Source organism: Toxotes jaculatrix, chromosome 3 (assembly GCF_017976425.1).
Source record: "Toxotes jaculatrix isolate fToxJac2 chromosome 3, fToxJac2.pri, whole genome shotgun sequence".
Classification (NCBI taxonomy): domain Eukaryota; kingdom Metazoa; phylum Chordata; class Actinopteri; family Toxotidae; genus Toxotes; species Toxotes jaculatrix.
The window spans coordinates 22,085,472-22,109,208 of record NC_054396.1 but is presented as its reverse complement, the minus strand read 5'-3'; the positions used below and the strand labels follow the sequence as shown (position 1 = coordinate 22,109,208).

The 23,737-nt window shown below is 39.9% G+C and overlaps 1 protein-coding gene across 1 annotated transcript in view; it reads right to left on the bottom strand.

Moving 5' to 3' along the window:
* LOC121179097 (cadherin-22-like) overlaps positions 1 to 23,737 on the bottom strand; it is a 66,574-nt gene that overhangs the window by 4,754 nt on the left and 38,083 nt on the right. Inside the window, exons 8-11 of the mRNA XM_041033720.1 lie at positions 18,902 to 19,023; positions 4,051 to 4,168; positions 1,006 to 1,155; positions 560 to 661 (exon numbers count right to left, since the gene is read on the bottom strand). Of these exons, the coding sequence (XP_040889654.1) occupies positions 560 to 661; positions 1,006 to 1,155; positions 4,051 to 4,168; positions 18,902 to 19,023 (492 nt within the window). The remainder of the gene's footprint in view (positions 1 to 559; positions 662 to 1,005; positions 1,156 to 4,050; positions 4,169 to 18,901; positions 19,024 to 23,737) is intronic.

The following is a 23,737-nucleotide window of genomic DNA, read 5'->3' as shown; positions in this document are numbered from 1 at the left end:
TGCTCTCTCTAACCCCTTCCACTTTACTCCCATTCATTCCATCTCTGTCTGAGTTCCAAGGATCAAAGTGGCTTGATATCATTCATAAACCCAGGCATCCTCTGTGCTCCTGATTAAACAAAAGCTTTCTCCTCATGAACACAGTGACAAAATATCCAAACGAAAAGTCACTCATGAAAGAGAGATGAAAAATTGATTGTTTTTATGTCGTTCGTCTTAGATTTTCTGTCACTGCACGTGCAATTTCAGTCATGAAATATAGATATCTTCTAAAAGTGGTCAATGCATTAAAAGACACATGCGCGGTTGCATGATTTTACAAGCAAGTTGTATCTTTAGGTGCATCCCTCAGAAATGCTTTTTTTTAATGGCACATCCCACTATTGAACTTCTTGCTCCTGCTGGTCCTGCTGGAGTAGTTGAACTTGGCAATGACCTCAGAAAAGCAATGCTAATGAATTGTGCTTATCCATCCGTCCAGCTATCCATCATACATACATCCATTTATCCCTCATACATCCATTCATACATACATACATGAGTACATCCATCTGCTTACCTATAAGGATGAGCATGCAGACCAGTAGTGCTATGAGTGCCCCAGGGCTGAGAGCAGCACTCATTACATAGGCTGTGGCATTGCAGGACTGGATGGCTCCCTCTGTGTGTTAAAAGAAAAATATAGCATTTGCTGCACAAATTCAACACCAGATATGAGTTTGTTCAGCAGACAAGGATTAAGCACTGTTTTATCTAGAGCAACAACTGTGTTTTTATCATGCATACATTTTTTTTTTCACCCAGATGAAATCGCTGCTGAGGGTCATTTGTCTGAAGATTCGTGGCCTTGTGTTATTTTGTTTTTCGAAAAACATAAACCGATAAGAACTGTTTGCTGACCAAAACAATGGCATGTAGATGACCTTTTAGGAGTGCTGCTGCTGATGCAGAAGGTGACAGTGATGATAATGTTAGTAATGGTGCAGCTCATACAGTAGCTCTCACCTGTGTCACAGCCGCAGACATGTATGGTCAGGGTGCCTGTGGAGCTGAGAGAGGGAGGCCCGCTGTCAACCACCAGGATGGGCAGGAAGTACACATTCTGCTCATGGCGGTTAAAGCCTGACCGCTGGGTCCGGATGCCAGCTGTGTTGTCTGGGTGGGTGGTGTGAGTGTATTGTGGGGGAGCGGGGGTCAGAGAGACAAAGTAAAGCAGAGAATTACAGATGAGTGACTTAATATTTGAAGAAGCAAACATTTCTGCCTGCTCACTGATGTGTGTGGTTTTCACAACACTACACTAAAACTGATGAAACTCCATCCAGTGGATGCTTTTATTTCCCTTGTTGTTTTTTCTTCCTTTGAACTCAAGGCTGCACTGATAGAATGAAGTACATGTTTGACCATGTAGACCTCTCTGACATTACTCAAACATCAGTATCACAGTTTCCAGATTTTATACTTGACTATACTTTCTCATTTGATTCAAAATTAAGAATAAAAAAATAAGTTCTACAAGAAATAGTCAAGTGCTAAAATGATGAAGAAAAAGACAGAAAAGTACCATCCTTCTTGTAAATAACTGAACAAATTATTTTCAGTAACGCCTAGTTCAAGGACTTCAAACACGAGGTCTCAGGTTTGTCAAGTTTAACTTTGGGATAAATGAAGGAATGTGAACTGCTTTTGTGCTATTTTTTTTTCAAAAGCAAACAAAAAACAGGAGAGACAATGAGTGAGAGCCACTGTTTGAAATTAAACTTTACTGGTGTATATATGAGCTCTCTGCTAGAGACATAGATAAATGTTACCTAGAATACAGGAGGAGGCTTTGACAAATAGAGTCAGAGCGGCTTTGTGGGTAGACTTGCATAGTGGATTCCAAGCAATCCATCTCCCAGAACATACATCACTGTTACCCATGTCGCCCTAGAGCTCCTCTGGCACATGTAGAACAATCTTCATATTACCGTTTATGTACGGGAATGTTACGTCCCTGAGTTTGTCATTTTGACTTTTACACAGCCTTCTCTTCCACAGCTCTCTCACCAGACATGTGAATACATATAAACTGAGGGATCTTATGCAGTTTTGAATCGAAACCAATAAACTTGGTCACACATAAAGTTTGATCAGGATAATAGTGTATTGTAAGGAAGCATGCGAGACATACTTTATTGCTTAGTCCCACACACACAGAAAAATGCCCAATTGCACAATGTTAAGGAAATAAACAAACAGACATGGGTGAAAAGACAACCTGCTTGGCAACGGTAACAAAGATGAATTTGTTACTTCATTCACAAATGATTGACACAAGTAAAAATAATTCACCAAAATGTAAATTTCTGACTTTGTTCAGTTTCATATCAAATGAGAGTTCTTTATAAGCAGGATGTGGGACGTTTTCCAGGTAACATTTTAGCAACATGGGGGGAAAAAAAAATGCCTTTTCATCATTGTGTGTCAAGGCTTGGAGACAGAACGCAATGTGAGGCCATGATGGGGAAAAGGAGAAGTGACAGATTGAAAGTGACAGGTTGACAAATGTGTCCATGAAAAGAGACACCAGAGTGGAAAAAAGAGGAGTGGGAGGATAAAAAGTCTGCGTGGGATTTTGTTTGTCTTTCAAAAAATATATATACAAGATCTGCAGTAATGTTTGTAAATATATCTGTATATATTTAATCAAATGTGTGTGTGTGTGTGTGTGTGTGTGTGTGTGTGTGTGTGTGTGTGTGTGTGTGTCTGTGTGTGTGTGTGTGTCTTGGGGAAATCCCTTTTTTCCATACCATATCATACCATTTCACTCTCCCACAAAATCCCACAAAAGTACAAGTTAAAAAGTAAAGGACAGAAAAATAGACACTGATGGTCTGCATGATGTAGTGGTCTGTGTGTGTGCGTATTTACAGTATGAACGGGAGAGAGGATTAAAGAGCCACAGGGAAACTTCTGTCATAATTATTCCTGCCCATCCATGCATATGTGTGTGTGTGTGTGTGTGTATACTGTATACAGTATGCGTTGGTACGTTACACAAGGTTTTTGTTAAGCGTGTATCCATTCACACGCATGTGAGTGGGGCTTCAGCAGACCTCACTGCCTCCACACAGTGACATTTCCCTAGCTCAGGCTGTTCCCCTGACATTTTCCTGGTGTCAGATCAATCTTGATTTAGCCAGATGTCACATTCACTTAGGTACACATCTCTAAACGTGGGATCTGCAAGCACGTTTGCAAAAACAACAGACAAGAATGAAAACACTCATCTTCCTGACAAAGCAAAGTCATCACTGGGGAACACAGTGATTTTAATGTTTCCTTACATTGTGCAGATACATTTAAATTTTGTATTCTTACAGACAATTTTCATGATGACTACTGAGAAAATTACGAACGTTGTTGACATCCTATTTGAGGTGCTCTGTGCAAGTTTTCTCTGAATGTAATTTCTTGCCAGAAGTGGTGGTGGTGATAATGGACACTTGCCAAGAGCTTCAGCCAAAGCTGCGTTTACAAGACAAGAGGTTAGATTATGCCCTCTGGCCAGCGCTACTTCTTCATCCTTTCTGAGGCCAGACTGGATTCACTATTGCAAAACAGTATAACAAGATGGGATGGGCCGGGGCTAGCTGGTCATCATGTTAACTTCAGTATAAGAAAAGAAGTAACAGAAATATAAAAGAGGCAAAACAAGAGTTCACTGTGGCATCGCTTTCCAACACTGGAGACAGTTCTTGGCGAGTAAAGGAATGAAGTTTGATGCTGAACTCGCAACATGAGTAAATGAACAGCTATTTATGCTAGTGTTGGCTAGGTAGCAATTACAAAAAAACATGCATACAGCACCAAACTAACTTGTGCTAATTACTCTAGAAAATGTTGAGATCACATGACGCTCTTCCATCTTCAGGAGCTTTATCATGAACGTCTGTCAGTCGAGCACAGTGTTGCCGACTCTTGGCTGTAGCTAATTATGCCATAAGCACAACTACTTAAATATGCTTCTCCACTCATAACCCCAATATAGGACCACTGGCCTCTCACCTTTAACATCCCACAGGGTGAAGTGTCGATTGCTGGAGGCCTCAGGAGCCAGGGTGAAGTAGAAACGATGTCCAGATTGTGGCTCATCTCTATCCACCACACTGATGGTGTGAATTAGCTAAGGAAAGAGAAGCAACCAAAGCGGACAAGGAAATAAAAGGAGAAGAAAGAAGAGAAACAGAGGTTAGATTTTCTACTCAGATCTACTCAATGGGAACAAGAAAATGAATATGAAAAGCACTTTACATTTCAAATGCCTCTTTCATGAGGGAGGGAGAGGATGCAACAGACGCAGAAGGCTTCCTATGAAAGTGCAGTTCAAAGGGGGTACAATCACAAAGAGATAAAAACTTCTTTCTCCAGACAGTTGACACAGGAGTACAAAAAAATGTCTTAATGTTAGAAATGCAAAACCATTATAAAATGCCTCACTGAAAAGCTTTCTTTTTAACAGAAAAGGACAGAGATACTCTATGAGGCTGCCATGTTTGCTCTAAGAAGGAGCAAAGTCAAAACGCAAATGTGCAGAGGAACAGAAAGAAAGACACAGAGACTAGGTAATGTAGTCCTCCAATCTAATGCCATAATAGTGATCCACATTCACAGATAAAACTCAACTGTGATCCAATTTTGAGAACTCTGTGTGGACACAATAAGGGGAGATAGGATTCACTGTGAGCTGAACAGACATCAAACAGCCCCTGGAGATCCTTTCACCTTAACACAGGCCTCTGAGTGACAATTCATCCTCCTCTCATCCTATTACGCTGCAGCCAGCATCAAACCACAAGCTGATAAATGATATTTTCACATTACATCCGTCGCCTGTTTCCTCTGCCGGCACAACACATTTCCTATTATTTTGATTTCCTTCGCCTTTGTTTACTGCATACTCTCAAAAGTCTCTCAAAAATTGACTCTGTAGCGTAGCTGAATATATCATAAAAAGTTACAGAAAACTTGCAGTACAATACGAATGCATAGTTTGTTAAAATTTGTTTTTAAAGTAGCTTAAAACTACAATATCTAACTTTTTTCCTAATATTTTTAGATGAAAAATCTTCCAAATGTGTCTTACTACGGAGAGATGCCGTCATTGAACAGCCTGGCAGAAGTGCAGAGATTTTCCCTTCTAAAGTTTCTGAGCCAGGCCAACAGTCCTCTCATGGTAAGGCTTCAAGCTAGCAGCTGGACATCACTACGGCAGACTCACTGCATTAGCTAACGACAACAGCCACAACAAAGACATGACAAAGAGCTGGCCAACAAAGAGCTGGGCGGAGGGTAACAGAAGAGAAAGCAGAAAATTCCTGTGTTACATGATGCTATACTTTATCGCAGTGTTTTTATATCTTTAAACGGTCATGTGTAAACTGTATAAACTAAAAAGATGAAATCCAATGTTGTTTGTCTTTCAGCTGCTCCCAGTAGGGGTCACAACAGCAGTTCACCATATGTATATTTGATTTGGCACAGGGTTTTATGCTGGATGCCCTCTCTGACACAACCTGAGTTAAGGAGAACCGGGGATTGAACTGCCACCCCAGGGATCAGTGGCTAACCTGCTCTCCCACGTGATCCACAGCTGAAAAGTGCAGCTCCAATAACGTGTTTTAATTATAATTCAGTCATATAATCAATAATCAGTCTCATCAGTCAGATAGTGCTTTGAATAACGCTTTCTTGCTCTGAGCGAAATAAAACTATTCTATTTCTATTCTAGGTGAGAAAAATAGATTTGTATTTTATTAAGAGCTTAAGATTTTTCCCAGCAGGCCTGATCTATTCTTGTTGATAACACTGGGTGATTTGGGGAATGATTTTGTTGATTTTTCTACACTTAAAGCACTGTGGAAATAATAACATCTGCATTTGTCTGAATATTTGGTGGCATAAAATATGACTCTTGATGTTTTGGTTGAGGTTGTGCAGTAAGTCAGTCAGGACAGTTTTTTGGCGACTGTACATGACGCAGACACACAAAGGGAATACTGACAAAGCACCAAATACAATTATTTTCATAGAAACAGTCTGATTTTCCTAAAACTATACAATATGATCAAAAATAATAAATGAACATGTTCTCTGTAATGATTTTTAATTATGTTGTTTTTAGGTTTACCAGCACCTCTACAACTCTCTCTTAACTTGTTAGACCTTATTTGTTTAATCTGTACAAAAACCAAAGGGTAAAAAAATAAAACTTTTTTTCGGAGGTTATGTGGTCGACTATTTTTGGCTCTGAGCAGTTGCCAGGCAACCATCAGAGACTCCATGAAGTTACTAAGAAATGGCAAATACTTATTTTTTATACTTTTTCTTTGGTATGGATCGAACAATTCAGATATTACATGTAAATCAGTGACCTTTGGAGGTGACTAGTTTTTGCAACTGTTCCCACGTGTTTCTAGTCTTTGAGCTAAGCTAAGCTAATCGCTCTGCTGGCTGTAGTGTCACAGTACACTGAACAAGCGGATGTGAGGGTGATATCAATCATCTCATCTAACTCTCAAACCAGAAAGCAAGTGAGCAGATTTTCCAAAATGTCGAACTGTTGTTTCATGGTCAATTTTAAAAGAAAAGCATTGCAACTTGAATAGCAGCAGCACACTGAATTAGAAAAAAAAAAAAATGAACAAGCATGTTGTGTATGCTTGTGTTCACTCAGGGAAAACGGCTAGCAGCAATGCCTGTGGAAGTCTGGATGATCTGCCCCCCACACATCAGCTGAATACATGTAGGCTACAGTATCTACTGCTGTTCTATTGTCTATCAGAGAATGCAGCAGAAATGTAGCACAGATGGCAAATGTCATATTGTCAATAAGACAATGATGTTTTTATTCTGGTTTACAGAGAAAGCTGAGCGCTGCCACTCGCTCTGTGGAAGCTCAATTTATTTTCTCTTTTCACCATTTCCATAGCGTAGGTATTTGTCTAGCAACATATAGTATTACTCCCACTGTACACGCAGCCCGCTATTCTGTCTTGTCGATTTTTACAAAGGGCTTTCAGTCTTGGCTCTGGCTCTGAATATAAAATACAATCCTTAATAACCAATTTCAGTGACCACTCTTCGATGAGTTGTATAAGGAGGAGTCAGAACACATTAAAGTGGGTCATGAGGCTCACTGAGCAATTTTTCCATCACAAAAAAAAAATACACTTAATAAAATACGACTGTGTAAGTTGTGAATGGTTGTGAAACGAGACTGAGACAGGCAATCTCTCTTAAATCCACCACTGGCTTTTCTCATTTTCAAACTTACAAGAAGACCCCCAAATTCATTTTGAGTTTGGAAGTCTCTCTTTCTCTCTCTCTCTCTCTCTCTCTCTCTCACACACACACACACAAACACACACACACACAGGTGAACTGCTCAGAGGCACTGTTAGAAATCAGCAGAGGCACACATGACAAACAACCCCCACAGAACTACTATTAAGCGAGACATTTCTCAGGATGATTAAAGCAGGATGTTCGACGGCTGTAATTCCTTTGTCTGGTCTCACAAAAGCTCACGGTATCAGATAGGATCGAGGGAAATATATCAAACTATTACACCGCTGTTACAGTGGCAGCCCCCTCTTTAACAGGAAGGATCCTTATAAAATGTTAAACATGGCTTTGTTTGCTGGACTGAATTCCTCTTGTCTATCTTTTCTCCTCCACCTCTCTGCCTCTTCAGTCTGCTCGCTATTCATCACTATTTCCTTTTCCTCTGATTCCTTGTCCTCTGTATTTATCTCCTCCAAACTATCTCCTCCTCATTCTTGTCCTTCCCAGAAAAATGTGTCCCTTATTCATCATCCGCCTGCGAATTGATTATTCAAACAATAATACTGTAGATATCCTACACACCTTTGTCGCACATAAAGACATCTGCTTTATTGTGTGATTTTTAAGCTCATGTTGCCTGTCTGTGTGAGACAGCCTTATTCATTTACAGCACTGCACAAAACTCTGAATTATGAGCCTGAGCGGTGGCTATGCATTACTGTGACTAAGCTACTGCCAAGCACACTTCCGGGCCACAATTGTACCTTCACAATAAACCGCTCCTCAGCATTGACGTTACATCACAGACACAGAACAGGCTTAGTCATACCCTCAGCACTGGGAGCCTGTTTGGGATAATATGGCTTACTTTGTAATTACAAAATGCTGTGGCATGATTTCAGGGTAAATCACATGCTTCTTCCTTAGCGCACTGAAAAAATCTGCACTCGAGAAATACAGAGATATATGGAAATGAACCAGGAATTACAGCCTGTATTCCAACAAAGGTGACAAAAAAGAATATGTATCATATATCATTACATGACATCTCAAATCTCAGCCACAGTCCAGACTGAGGCTTAAATTCTCACAAATTTGAATAGGATAGACTAAAGTTAGTGTTATGCCACAATGTTACCTTATGAAGTACATTAAGCTGCAGTAGCAAAATAAGTTCTCTTAAATGTAATGCTGTCCATTTCTCTTTACTCCTAATGTTACCACTCATTTATCCCTAAAGACTTCCAAGTGGATATCTTACAATGTCTATGCTTGCCAACTAAAATATGAATCAACTGTGCACCAAAAAGCCTATTTGTATTGTTTTCACTGACAGTTGTTGGTACATCAAAGGAGCAGGATACACCACTGTCCTGTTTCCAAGCATCAAGGTGCATCAATGATCCGTAAAATTAGCAATTTCATCACATTTGCTACCTGACTACAGTTGCTTGACTTATTATAGCTGCATAGAGTGCCAGTGTGTGCTATGGGTGTCAAAAGGCATGGCTGGTGTGTGTTCCCCATCATGGTCAACTTTAGATAAACATCACGCTATTTTTTGCTTTGGATCTGGGCGTTATTAAGTAAACCTGACACGCTGTACTACTACTACTGTATGACTAATGCACCTGACTTATTGTACCGTGCAATTTTAAGCTAACAGTGAATTTATAGTCGACGCAAGGGACTAACGGGCGTGGGTTTTGATTTGTAGTTGAGCGTCAGATTTCACGCGTTGATATCCCCACTGCAATGCTAGACGCATAGTATTATACGTGATTGGGCCATATCACCATTTAATTATATTCCCCACAGTAACTATGCTTATATATTTTCATTTACTTTGTCATGCAGAGAGACTGTGGGCTGCACACATAGTTACAGAACTGCAGTTACATCCAACTAACATTTTCATGCCACGTCTCATTACCGAACAGTAGACTACTGCCGTGCAGTTGCAGTGTTTATGTTTACTGATTCATCTGGAGCAATGATCATGGTGAACAGAAAGTCTGCATTATAAAATGGCTCTGCTAGATGTGTGTTACTGGGACTAACAACTTTTTCAGAGAAATGTGTTTGCTCTTTGAAGGAATCAGCTATTTTCAATTGCATCTTCTTTACTTCTTTACATGTTCGTTCTCACAACACATGAAGCTGATATGAAGCAGAGACCATCCAATCCACAGTGATCTGTGAAATCCTCTCATCACTCTGTGAAGCCCACTCAGGTTTATTTCAGTTTGGAGGTAAGAAGAATAATGAGCAAGGAAAAGACACTATAAGCAAAAGCTTTATTGTCAGCTGAGGAATGAATCTACTCATTGCTTTGAAGAAATGTGAACAGCAGTGAGATGTAGTAAGTGAGCCATGATCTGCGTTCTGTGACTGTGCCCTCAGCAGGGGGACTCTCAGGTGGCATCTCGGGGTGAGCGCGAACTGCTGAGGGAGAGCGTGAAGCAAGAGAGGGAAATGAGAGAGGACGAGAGCGAGCGTGTGGGAGTTTATCGAGCAGCTAGCGAAGCTCCCTCAAGCACAATCACCTAATTAGATTTCTATCTAGCAGTTGCCTTTCCTGACCCCCTTAAATCTCTTGCATCTCTGGAAAGCTAGAAGGGGAGACTTTCCCAAAAGTACAGCCCATCTGCACTGGAGGTGTCTGAAAGGTCAAGGTTGTTAGAGGGAGGGGGCTTTCTCATTCGCAGCAGAAATCAACCATTTCATGATGGCAGCGGGAAGTTAATGAATATATAAATAAATAAACACACAACTACTTAAAATGAGCCAAGAGACATACATCTCTGAAGCCTGGAATGCACACTAAGCATCAGAGGTGTGTTTTCAAATACACTCATTATTTTTAGCGGTAAAAAGTCCTGTGGAGAATTAGAAATGTCTATACAATTCACTGCTCTGAACTTAATTCAATTTTCGGGATGCCAGCGTGACCAGTTTCATGGTTCTTAGGGGCCACAGTGTCAAAGGGAAAAAAAGACATCATTGTTCTCGGCAAACAGTATATTTTATATTCCAATGATCCACCAAATTCTTATGTCTACATCAGCTATAGTGAATGTTTTCAAGGATTTCTAGATTACAAATATGTAGCAATTACGTATTACTCATTATTTTGCAATTCAATCATTAGGAAACTGTGAATATTCCAGTCTGTCTAGTCTGATGGTTTGTTTGATTCAACGGTTTTAAGACAAAAGGAAGAGGCATTTGGTGAGTAGAATAGATGACTCACTCAGTCTCCTACTCATGAAATACTGCCTGCCAAAACTATGAGTCTGTCTGGGTTTTTTCCGTGTCTGGGTTGGTTTGCTTCTTCTTTTACGCATTTCTGTTGTATGTCTAACGTGTGCCTGTGCGTGTTAATTTTAGTATCCTTTCGGTACGTGCATGAAGTGAGTAATTGTTGCACTCACGTGTATGCGATGTGAGCGTTTGTGTTTCAGACAGGCTTAACATTTAGCTGTTTCAAACTGACTCTCCCAAGGGTTGGAGGTTGGCGGTGCCGTGGCCAAACTAAGGTGATCTGTCGCAGTGACCCACTCAGCCAGCTGTGAGACAGCACGGCAGAGCTGACAGGCCTCTGTTACCCCAGGCCATACTTAGTATTTGGCTTTCCACCCAGCCTTTTTCTGCACACATGGTGCTATATGATATCTGTCCCTCTGCATTCAGTCAGATAAATACCACGAGGTGGGCGAGGAATGGGCTGAGAGGTGAAGATTCTGCTCATGTGTCATTCAGTGAGGTGCGTTGGGAAATTGGGCAAATCAAAACATGGATGCAGAACGGTAGAAATTAGGAGATTTAAAGCCTGTGAACTATAATCACAATAAGCTAAGATTTGTATTATTTTTGTTTGATCCAATACATGGCTGAATGGTCACACTGTAGTTCAATTGCATCACATCTTAAAACCACATTTCATCAAGGCCCATTTAGAAATTGGATGTCCACTACTGGCTTTGTTTATATAAATTTACAAGCAATAAGATAATATAAAGGAAAAGATTTATATTTGCACTTTATGGATTTACATACCACTTTTATCCAGAGTAACTTGTAATCACAGAAAAGGCAGAATATAATACAATTATTTTAGGACAAAGTCATAAATTACACCCCCCCTCCCCGATTTACGCAGTCATCTCTAATGAGACAAGAAAGAGACTGGACTGAACTGTGCTTTAAAGAACCAAAGGGACATGTATTATAGTCACAGCCATAGCAGAAAAAATGCCATGTCATCGCCTGCCGCTTATCTGGGTCTGGGCCCAGGTCACAGGGCGATTGCCACCCAGTCCACAATGTGTCCAATCCTACGGCACCTCCCACGGGTGGTGGGCCCATGGGAGGCAGTGCCACCCGGAGTGGGGCTCAAACCCACGACCCCGAAAGAATGCTCTACCAACTGAGCTAACCAGACGGCTAGCAGAAAAAATGTTAAACGCAAATATACTGAGATTAAGATAAACTGTTGTCTATAATGATCAAGAAAGATTTTCTAAAAGATCAAATTATCAAAGATGAATGTCAAGTTGCTGTGAATCTAGACATCAAATTAAGGAATAACTCAGTTATTTCACTAATGAGTGAAATATTTTCAATTGAAGATGCTCTTCTAACTCATTAAATTAAAAGTATTCCAAATTTAAATATGATCTCTATGATGTGTAATGGTGTAATGACTAAACTGGCTTTTGCCAAATTTCTGAGGACAAGATCAACGTGTTTCTTCAACTGTTTTACAGACTTACCCCAAACACAAAATCCATCAGTATATTTTCTAAAGCTCTCGTGAAACACCATTGCTGCTTCCCTTTGTTTTTTAATGAAAAGATGAGGCTCCTCTGTACACACAGACCATGTTGTGGTCTTTTTAGTAGAAGAGAGGAATGAAACTGTAAATGGAAAAAAAAAAAAGACAATGCTGCAGTTACATAGGGAGAAACAAAAACACATTCTGAAACATTATTGCTTTAGTCTTTCCTACATCTTACTACACTTTACTGACAGCAATGTGCCAACCATTCCACCTCAAGCACAAGCATTTAGCTGGGCATTTTCATGCAAAAATCAGAACTGCACGTAAAGCGAGGTGGATGGAAATATATTCAGTGTGCAGATGAACCTTTAACTGATGCTCCAGAAATGGATTAAAACATCATTTCTTTTTGGCATGGTTGTGCACATGTGTTCCATATGATAGTAGGATGTAAGTGTGAATCCAAGCTCCATTTGCTGTGTGCCTTTTTGACTGCATTTCTCTCTCTCGTTCTGTCTTAAAGTCTTTCTCTTTCCATCTCTAGACATCAACCTGCATAACACCAACAGAGGGCCCTGCAAATAAAAGGTGACAAGCTATTTAACACTTTGTGTCATGGCCCTGGCTTGAACTGTGTCCCCAAGCAAAAGCTGTTTAGCCTGTGTCACCCATTTTTTTATTTACTTCTCAGCGAGCCCTCCCCCTCCCTCCACATGCCTTCTCCCTCTAAACACAAACAAAATAGGCTGTGTTGCCAACTCTCAAATGGGATCAAACCCAACCGCAGTTAAAAGGCTTAGGTTAATCTGATTTTCTCTGTGGTTCCACCGAAAGCTAGACCTGAGCCAGGGAGCTGACACTCCATGAACGAGACTGGGTTATAACACAGCACACAACAGGAGACAATAGAACGCGCCTCATTAGCTTAGTAAACCGGGGGTTGATCTAACATATTAAGAGTGTGGCAGTGAAGGCTATGTGTGAGCAGCACGTGTGTGGGTGGGTGCATACATGTCTTTATTTCATTATAGAGTCTGTGCAGGAACAGCCATATTAAGATTGTGTTTATGATATAATTCATGGTAAACCGAAAGAGAAAATACATTCTGTTGAAAAGGAAAGAGACGGAGAGACAGTTAAAAGAACAGACAGCTAGAAAAAGAGGTGGAGAGATAGATGGACGACTTTCTGTGCTGTATTTTCACAGTTAAGTGTCACTTCAGTAAAAATCAAAACTCTGAAAAACCAAACTGAAAAAAAACCACACACAGTATTGTATAAGCCTTGTTGTTCCACTGACAGTGTGACTGAACGATTAAGGTATAAAATAAATTACTGTTTACTTATAATTAGCAACAATCAAGTCCTGCTATCAATCATGTGATACTCATAATGCCTCACGAGAGGATTTTAGCTGATTTGCGTTGGCAACATGGAACCAAAGGACTGCTCTTCTGTGAAAAGTTTCGAATTTGGAGTCAAGCAATTTGACAGTTGATTCAGTTGTAAAATAACAGGTGTTGTGTGAGCTCTAATTAATTCTGCTAGCGTAGCAGGCTTATAAAGAAGGTGAAACAGACTAGACACTGAACAAAGCAGCAGAACCCCTTTTCCGACTTCAGAGTTCCTTTTCACAGAGGCTAGATGACGCGAGCAAAGTACACGTTCCCTGGGTCCGGAGGCATATGCATGCAAAGGAGGGCAGCTCGCCAGTGTTTGACATCTATTCCAGGTGAAAGAAAAATGGACTTAATTATGGCTATTTCCGAGAGCAGTTGCCCTGTCCAAGTTTCCAAATTGATTAACAACATTATCAGGAACTGAAACAAAATTGAAGCTCATTTTACACACAAACATCTGTTGGCTGATGCTTACACCTCTGAACTCCTCCTTTGGCAGCTTATTTTACTGAATAAATAGGTGCATCCGAGGAAGCAGTAGATATCAAAGTATTTCAACATATCAGGCAACAGCCCTCTGTTTCAGTAGAACCCTATAATTGTGGCCTCTGAATTTATATTGTAAAGTTAAAGAGTTCCACAGAAAATCCCACAAATCCAGGGAACCTTGTTCTAATGATAACTTTACACTTAACAGCAAGCCTCTGCAATATGTTTATTTTTATGTGTGACTGTCAAATTGTCAGTTCCAGGCAGATAACGATCCAAAAACACGCTATTTTCAGTCGTAGTCTTAGATGTGTTTTTTTCATCATGAGCTTTTGCACTACCTCAGATCAACAGGCCTGGTTTCAGATAAGAAGACAATGAGATAAGATTTAACGTGACATGCTTGACTGTTATTAGTTCTATTCGAAGTAGACACCTAGAGAAAATGGTTCTGTACAGGCGGGAAACATTGACAGTAATTGGTTGCACCAGTATTTGTGAAGTGTTCATTGAAGACAATCTTTCACTGTGCTCTGACGTTGGCTTTATCCTCTGCTCTACCTTGATTTCAGATTCTATTTACACCAGGCCTCTTATTTAAGTCTGATTGCACTGATTGCAGCGTTTATGAGGACTATTCAAATATATTGTTGGTTATAATTAATTAAGTTGTGGTGAGCCAGTGTAACTCTGTTGCATAAATTAATAAAGAGAGAATGTGTAACAACAGATAATGAATTGGACCATGTTGGCCTAGCGTTGTTCCCATGCTGCCTCATGACAAGCATAAAAACCTGCAACCTATCTGCAGTGTCACTGCAGTGTCATCTTTGCATGTGTATGCTTGCAAGTGTGTGTGTGTGTGGCTGTTATTTCAGAAAGTGGCACACAGCAACTGAGCAGCAGCAACTGTGCTGCAAAGGCACGATGAGGAGAAAATATCCATTAATTTAAAAACGGCAGACATAAAGGCTGTGTGACATCATCTACTTTGCTTCCTCCACCTCATGTCATTCCAAAAAAAAAATGGTGTGCTGGTGTTTCTTGACAAGACACAAATAAAAAGCAGGGCAAGTGCGAGCTTGAATATCAGATGTGGCCAAATTGTTCTGATCGGACAGTTGCCAAGCAACTCAATTACCCCTGAAGAGACCAAGGGTCTTAGACGAGGGCTGAGTGCCAGCACCTCTGATTTTCTTAGAGTACTGTGACTCAAAACTTCACTTATTGACAGGGAGAAATTCAGCAGCATTAAGCTGACTTCTGGTTGCAAAGCAATTTTTTGGTTCAATGCTGTTTATCTTGTCATTACCTAAACTTTTATTGGTCTCTCTTCAATGGAGAAAAATATATATCATATATGAGTAATTCATTAGTGAATTGTTTCCCTCAGTCACTTCTCTGTCTGAGTTGGAAGGCCACCAACAGAAAGACTCTATCCTTGCCATTAATCAGAGAAAATGCTACACATATCAGCTGGACACACAGCGAATCCTCAGACCAAAAACATTTTCTTCACACCAATCACCCCTTTTTTCAAAGGTAAAGATGCAGTGACTGATAACAACCAGTGGAAACCAGTTTTTAAAATATTGTTCTGAAAATAACATGGAGGAGAAAATTGTTTCCCCCATGCCCCCCAGTGGTTACCCCCAAGGCTGAAAATGAGCGTTAGAAAGCCTTTGACCCAAGGCTAACACATTTTCATTCAATCTCGGCAGTCGACTCAGACAGTGCACTCCACAACAACATACAAAAAGAGTCTATAGAGAAGAGACAAAAAAAAAAACAAGGATCCAGAACAGACAAGAAAAAATGAAATTAAAATTAACATATATTGTCAGATGTTCTTGTCATTTGTCTACCAGTTTTAGAATTTATTTACAGAACAAATTAATGGGTGGATGGATGGATGGAGACAGAGATAGCAAAACTGATATAATGCCATATTCTCATGTATGTACTTTTGAATGCCTTCCTTTGGTTTGGAATTTAAGTTTGAAATATTTCACTACATATTTTACTCTAATGAGCACATTAAAAAACCTTTTCTTTTACATTGCTGGGAGCCAGCAATGATCTTTTTGCTGGAAGACTAATCATCTCTGTGTGATTAGGAGCTGAAGGTTAATGTGGGCTCTCGCAGATGGGAAAGGGAACGAGGTGGGAGTGAGAGAGATCAGACCAGACAATGTTCTACAGAGGCACAGGCGGACGCCGTTGCAGAGGCACAGGGGGGCAATAAGTGGTTAAGAGTCTGTGGATCAAGGGGAGGAGAGGCCTGAGCCTCATTACACATGTAAATGCAGCTTCCAGCATGGAGGCCCCACTTTAAAGCCTTGCTTTTTTTTAATTATTCCTTTGCTCTGCACATGATAATTGGGTCTAACTTAGCCCAGGGCCTGTTGACTATGTAAGGAGAATAAAACACCCTAATGACTTGGTCCATTTTTAATGGTGATCAGTGGAAGGAGTCAGATTGGTGCTGCCTTTTGTCTTGATTTTTTTAAACACACCCCACTCTTTGATTGGTACTGGGTAATGATGCAGGTAAAAATTATTCTAGAATTTAATTTTGTCTACAGTTTTGTTCTTTGGTTACACCTGCTGTTTTCTCAGACTTCATCTGTTTGACATTTAGCAATTGAAGACACTCATGTACTAACTGCTCTCACTAATTTGTGTGACATTGCTAAACAGGTACAAATCACCACAAGCAGAACTACTCTTTCTTTCTCTGACTATAGCTTGTATAAGAATTTGAAGAACTGATAATCAGTGTCTTCTGTGAAAAGAATCCTACAAACTCTGTATGCATTCAAGTGTGAATTCACCTCAATCCTTTATTTTAAACACAATGCTGAAATAGACTGAACTCGATAAAATATTAATCCTACTTTTAATCAGCATCCAACATGAAAAAAAAACTGAGAAAAACAGAGAAAATAAATATGTTCTTGAGAAAACAGTTTATTTCTGACACCAACACTCTGGCAAATTGTGCCTTTGCCCAAAAGCTGAGTTATTAATTGCCTTTGGCATAAAGTGTCAAATAGATCATGGTGTTCAACTGAAAACTATCCAAACCAGAATTACTGGAATAATTAGGCGGTTCTAGAAAGACAAGAAATAGGAGGGTGAGTGTGAGTGGGACAGAAAATCAATCCAGAAATATCTGTGATAAAAATTTTCTAAACTTGCTAGCTTTATGTGGAGGCTGACTGTGATGACTGTCTGTATCCTAGATGGATCTATGTCCACCTGTTGTTATCATTTGAACTGCCCACCTTTAATCACATGCTAACACCTGAGAAAGGTCCATTTATTGAAGAAGGCAGAAGGGATTCGAAGCTACAGAAAAAACTACTAAGTGAACCCTGACTTTGGAAAATTTTATCATCATGTATTCCCAGGATACTCTCAACAAAGAGAAGTGGTGTATGCCTCTGATGTTTTCCACTCCATCCGTACCATAAAGGTATGGGTGTAACACAAATGTTACAGTGTTCACTTGTGATACTAAGATATATGTATATTCTTCTTGTATTGCAGACATTTTAATCCTCACTTTGCCAGACTCCATTTCATTGTTCCGTGGATGATGCATGTATCACCTGATGTTAATGTCTAAATCAAGAATAACGCAGATGGAAGGAAGATGCAACACATTTTATATAATAACCGTGCAGGCTTTGCATGAAGCAGAAAATGCCACTAATCTAAAGACAGGCCTGAGACCATGCTGCTGACTGTGACTCACCAATTTAGTCTAAATCAAACGAGGTCAAAGAAGAAAGGATACCGGTCTCAGTATCAGACACCTTCATTAACGCTGATCCAAACAGTTCTTCTAACAATATTTTCAGTGAAGATAAAAGTCTGATTCGAGAGCTTTGTCTTTGCTTCTTGTCTGCCTGCCGGAGTGACTCACTAAAGATAAACCAGCTTTAAAGGATAGGCTCACATTTCAGACTAAAACGACTACACCCACTAGATGTGGGCAACTCTTTTAAACTTCAGATGAACTGAAACAGACTGAGGACTGAGGATTTTGTCCCCAATCACTTACACTGGAAGAGCATTCAGAAGGGATCTTTTAATGCCCTGTATGAACAGTAGGAATGATTATATCAAGCAAGAACTGTTTTAATGTACTTGACTGTTTTTAAAATAGACCTGAAAATTGTGAACCTAACTTTTTAATGACATAACTTTTTGTTTTGAGACCTTTAAAAATTAAGAACATTAAAATTATTTTAATACTCATTTCTCTCTGTGTATTTTTACTTTACGGATCCTCGAAGTAATGTGTGAATTGGTCTGAAATTAGCTATGTGCCTGCCTCATGGTTCTAAGTGATAATGATTTAATGTGTGAACTGTGGTAATTGTGTGTGTCTTGAGTATGTCTGCTTCTTTTTACAGTATTACTGCGATTACTGTGTATCATGGAAAACAATCATTGATGTTCTAATACACAGTCCACAGCTGAGTACACTTCTGCTCACTTCATATCAATAAATAGCTTTGAGTTCTGTACATGAATAAATGTGCTGTGTTCAATACTGTGTAGGCAGTGGACTGTTTTTGGTACTGGCCTCTTAAACTGATTATTGGAAGTAATGCGTTTCTTTATGGCACTGGAACAAATCTGTTCTGCTTATGATGTCAATGAAATATTTAAGTGCTTTAGCACAACACTGTTTTCAAGTGCCCAAACTTCTGCTTTCATTTTCATCAGTACTAATGAAACAGGGGATCAATCTGTGAAGCTACAGAAACTTCACCACCACAACATTCATCTTTAACTTGTTGCTCAGCAATCACATACTGTTTTTTTCCAATCCAATAGTCAGAATATACCTATGGCAACATCTGATTGTGACTCCAGAAAAGCTTACCTGGCCTGGCTTGGCATCTTCACATATGGAAGCTTCGTATGGTGTGGCCAGTTCAGGAGGATTGTCATTTACATCCAGAATCCGAATGCTCACTGCTGAGTGGGAAGCCATGGTATGGTTATCTGCCGGACAGACAGAAGAAAAACATATCAACAACATCTCTCTAATTTAATACAGTGAAAAGAACTATGACAGATGTACATTACGTCTTGAAATAGATTTAAAGCAACAAATTATGAAGTGTCTGACAAGGCGGACTGACGCAAATCAGAGTATAGTTACTTAGTATAAGAGGATAGTGGTTGGATAAAGTAGGGGTAAGACCTCCACACACAACACCAGTGCCTAGTAACTGAGTGACTGAAGTTCTGATCCTGGTTGGAGTGTTTCTCAAGTAACAGACGGTGCATGCTGAAGACTTTTCAGTTTTTTAGTCGTCCACCTCATGCACTTCCAAAAGTACAGACATGCTTTTACTTTAATCAGTACAGCTCTCTACACAGGCTTCAAGCAGCCCATGTTTCATTTACGCTTTACAAACGCAAGTGTGAACCAAAGCATCTTTTTATCTTTTAAGCCAACTCTCTTCTGGCTTACAGTATATGTGCAGCTACAGGGATTGTGTGTTGGGCTGTGAGCTCTGCCAAAATGCAGCTGACCACCCAGCAGTGCTTTGGCTGAACAGATCCAGCGTAGATGTTGACAGAGGACTGCAGCTGCTGCTTACATATTACTAACCTGCTGATTTTGCCATAAGAGGCTAGTGTACACAAGGTATAAGACTCCATGGGCAAGATTCTTCATGCTCTTCTTATCTGCCTTCAGTGTGGGTGAGACAAGACTCAGATGGATACAGTTTTCCACAAGGAAGCAGGCAGCTCGTTTGACATTGTGGCTAAGTGCTGAAGGGTTTTACTCTAATGCCTCCTCAAATTGCACCCATTACCTGAATGACACATTCTGGCACCAGTGAGTGACGTGAAAATGGTAGCAAAGATTCCATTTTTGTCTCTAGGTCCTCACAATCTGATAATAACACTACAGTTATAGCTGTTTAATAGTCTGAGTGCAAGAGGCACACCTCAGTACGATGGTAATGACAAATAAATGCTTTTGACAAAATTGCAAATGTAGTGCTGTGATTTTATTTCTCATGACATTTCCTACTAGATAAAACACAACGGAATAACACCACAATGCACTCTCAAGACATTTTTCTTAATGGGCCAGAATGTAAACGCGGGAGTGGAGAAGATTATATAATTAGTACAATCAAAACCCACTTCAAATTAGCTCGACTTCTCCTTGAATCTTAATTCCCATTCTTAATCATATGATAATGTCTGACGGAGTTTCCATTTTACTCATAAAACACTATGTACAGTACAGAAGGGAGCCTGAGGCCCGTAGTGCGTGTGCACGTGTGCGTATGTGAGTGTGAGTTAAAGAGAGAGAGAAAAAGAAGGAGAGAAAGAACATTATCTCTGTGTTAAATGAGTGATCTGGTTGCTTCAAGTGTTGGTCTGGATATCCTGGTCAATTAGAGTACACAGCTTATGAATAAATAAGTATACACAGCTGTCACCACCCAGTTCACGCATTTGAGTGGCACCCTAAAGAAAATGTAACAACATCCAGCCTCTGACAAATATCCAATCACGGAAAAACACACATAAATCCTTGCAGTCAAAAGAACTCCACTGAATGAATTTAAATAGTTGTAATTATGTAAATATAGCAGATAGTTAAGTGCAATTAAGTGGCCTCACTCTTAAGAATGAGTACCTTCACATTGTGAAATTACAGACGCGTGTATATGTAAAAGCTAAATTAGCCCTGTGAAGTGATCCAGGTTAGAGTTTGCAATTTTAATGAACAGTTAGTTATAAGTAGTAGTGACTCACTACTGCCAGTGGATAAATGCAGCGACCTGGTAGGGCCTTAAATCTACTAAATCTAACTACACTTTTGGAGACATATTTTCTCACTTTGTGCCAAAATGTTGGATGAAACTTGAACCTTGGAACGTTTGAGCTAAATGCCCAAACAACAAGCTCATTCAAGTCCTTATACAAAATGACCTCATGACCATTTTTTGATCTGGTATCCCTACCACATGGGTAGAAACTCATTTGGGCAACTAAAGTACGAAGAGAAATATTACGGTTAAGGAAAAGAAGTTAAAGAAAGAGCACCTTCATAGTTAAAATACAGAAATATTGACAGTCATTTACCGCTGCAAATAAACATTTGTGATTTCCAAACAAACAACACTCCAAAAATGACTTGTATTGTTTGCCCAACTGTTGTTGTTGAAGTTGCTTGTTGGGGAAAAAAACTACAACTTGATAGTTTTACTCCCTTACCTTGGTCTTAAGGCATGTGGTCAAGTTTCTCTATTAATTATTTTATCTACAAGAAGTTTTGGTATCAGTAATGACTTTTCCTCTAATTTGTCCTTAAAGCAATTTTTAAATTTATTGTCCCAACACGAAAATATCAAGGCCTAAGGACGTGACATGCCACAAGGAAGGCGTGTTTGCTTAAATTGGCCAATCTTCCACGCACTCAGCCATGGTAATTTCCGCTTGCTTGCCTCCATCTCATCTCCACCCAGTTTTGTCTTTGTTGCCCACATTTGGATTTTCTGGCTATAGCTACTTGTCACAACATGATGTCAAAGGTAAACTTCAGGCTTCATACTCAGAGGCACTATATGTCTATGATTTTCTTCTCTTCACTCCACGAGTGGGGCTGATGACAGAAATGTCAGCAGATGACATACAGGTGGGTCACAGGCCGCACAGAAGACAAGACAGGTTTACCAAAGACAGCATGTCAAAATGATAATCAGCAGACTATGGCAGACATATTCTCAAGCTCTCTCACCACACAGTTCTGTCCAATAGCTGCACAACAGCTAATGAGAATGCTGGTCTCAACTAATAGCATAATCCTCACATCAATGCTGGGTTTTAATTGACTGCTTTTTGCTGGAGCAGCAAGAACATAAATGCACAGAGAGCTCCACCACTGCTAGATATCTCCTCTCTGCTTCATCTTCTTCTAATTTCGTCTCCACATTATGCTGCTGTCCCCGCTGTGCCAGAATGAAAACCAGCAATCATCAGATGTTACCCATTTTACATTTCAATTCCCAGAATTGAAAACAGATGAAACAATGTGAGAATGCCCCACCCCTACCCACCCCAAACTCTCTCCATGGGAAAAAAAAAAGAGTTATTCAGTAAGACAGGTTCATTCATCTGGACCAAGTGGCGCTGTTCTAAATCTGTCTTCAGATAGAGAAGGAGAATAAAAGGATTTCAACAGATTATTGGCATGCTCTGCATCTGTGCGGCACACACCAGCTGTTGCAAATCTTTCAGAATGACTATAGTAGATCTCTCGGGCTCTGAATTATACTGACATAACTTCAGGGAAGACAGGGAGAGGATGTGAGAGTGTGTGTGCACGTCTTTGCATACATGCGTGTGCCTGCATGTGTGTGTGCGTGGGTGTGTGTCAGGAGTGTCATGCTGCTTGTGACCAAATGCTTCATCTTCTTTGCTGGAGGAAACAGTTTGGTTTAAAATGTCACTTTTGGCAGAAGGGGAAAATGAGAATACAGATGTACTCAACAGTGTCTGCTTCTGGTCTCTTTACTGAGCCAGAGGCCCAACCATGGCACCAAGGCACAGAGACTACAAAGTATTGTGGTCATTTGTCTTCAATTGCACACTTCCAATATTACACAGCCCCACCGGTGTCCAACCAAAATCTTGTGTGTTTAAGAACTAACGTCTGTAAACCCCCTCTCCCCCTGCTAACGGCAGAAAAGATTTCAAGGTGTTCTGAACAGACTGAATTATTTAAAACCTTCTGTAAAATGGGCAAATTATATGGTACATGCTTAACGAAAAATTAACATTTCGCAATTCAACAATTACCTTTTTTTCAAGACAAAAAAGCTCACGGATTCAGGTGCTAATTTATGGACTTATCCTTGGCTGTCCTCAAACAAGTTAACAGTAAGGACAAAAAGAAAAAATCACTATCAAGATTAAACAGATCTAGCAAGTGGTAATATACATATATTTGATTTACATAAATAAAAAACAGCTGCTTTGTATTTATTTCCATGACAAAACCCTTCTAACAAAACGAATACAAACAACTCTCTAGCTAAAGTTTTAACACAAAACCAACGCATTCAATCACAATTAGACTTTCCTTCCTAAACACAAACAACTTAGTTCCATCCTGCCCATGTTAACGTGATCTTTATCAACCAATTACAGTGACCCAGAGACATGCTTATTGTAAACACTTTTGCAAATACACTACACATACTGTTTCTTTATAAATATCACAAAAGCAGAAGTTTGTTTAAAGAAGAACTTTAGCAGCATTGGCATCAGTTCTTCATGAGGAAGATTTTCTTGATTAATTCTACTACTACCTTATCCAGGTGTACAGACAGGGGACAAATTAAAGGGAAAACCTCAAAAATGAGTAGAGAAACAGCACACAGCACACACTGAATGGTTTGATGAGAAAATTAGGTGAATCATTTGCTCTGGCCTTCACAGTCACCAGATCTCAAACCACTTCAACAACTGGGAGATTTTGTGCTGATGCATTAACCAGCACTCTTCACCACCATCAGCAAAACGCCAAATGAGGGAATATTTTTTGGAAGAATGGTTTTCCATCCCTCCACTCGAGTCTGGAGCCTTGTAGAATCAATGCCATGGAGCACTGAATCTGTTCTGGCGGCACATGGTGGCCCAACACCTTAATAAGACACTATATGTTGGAAGATTTGTAGCAGTC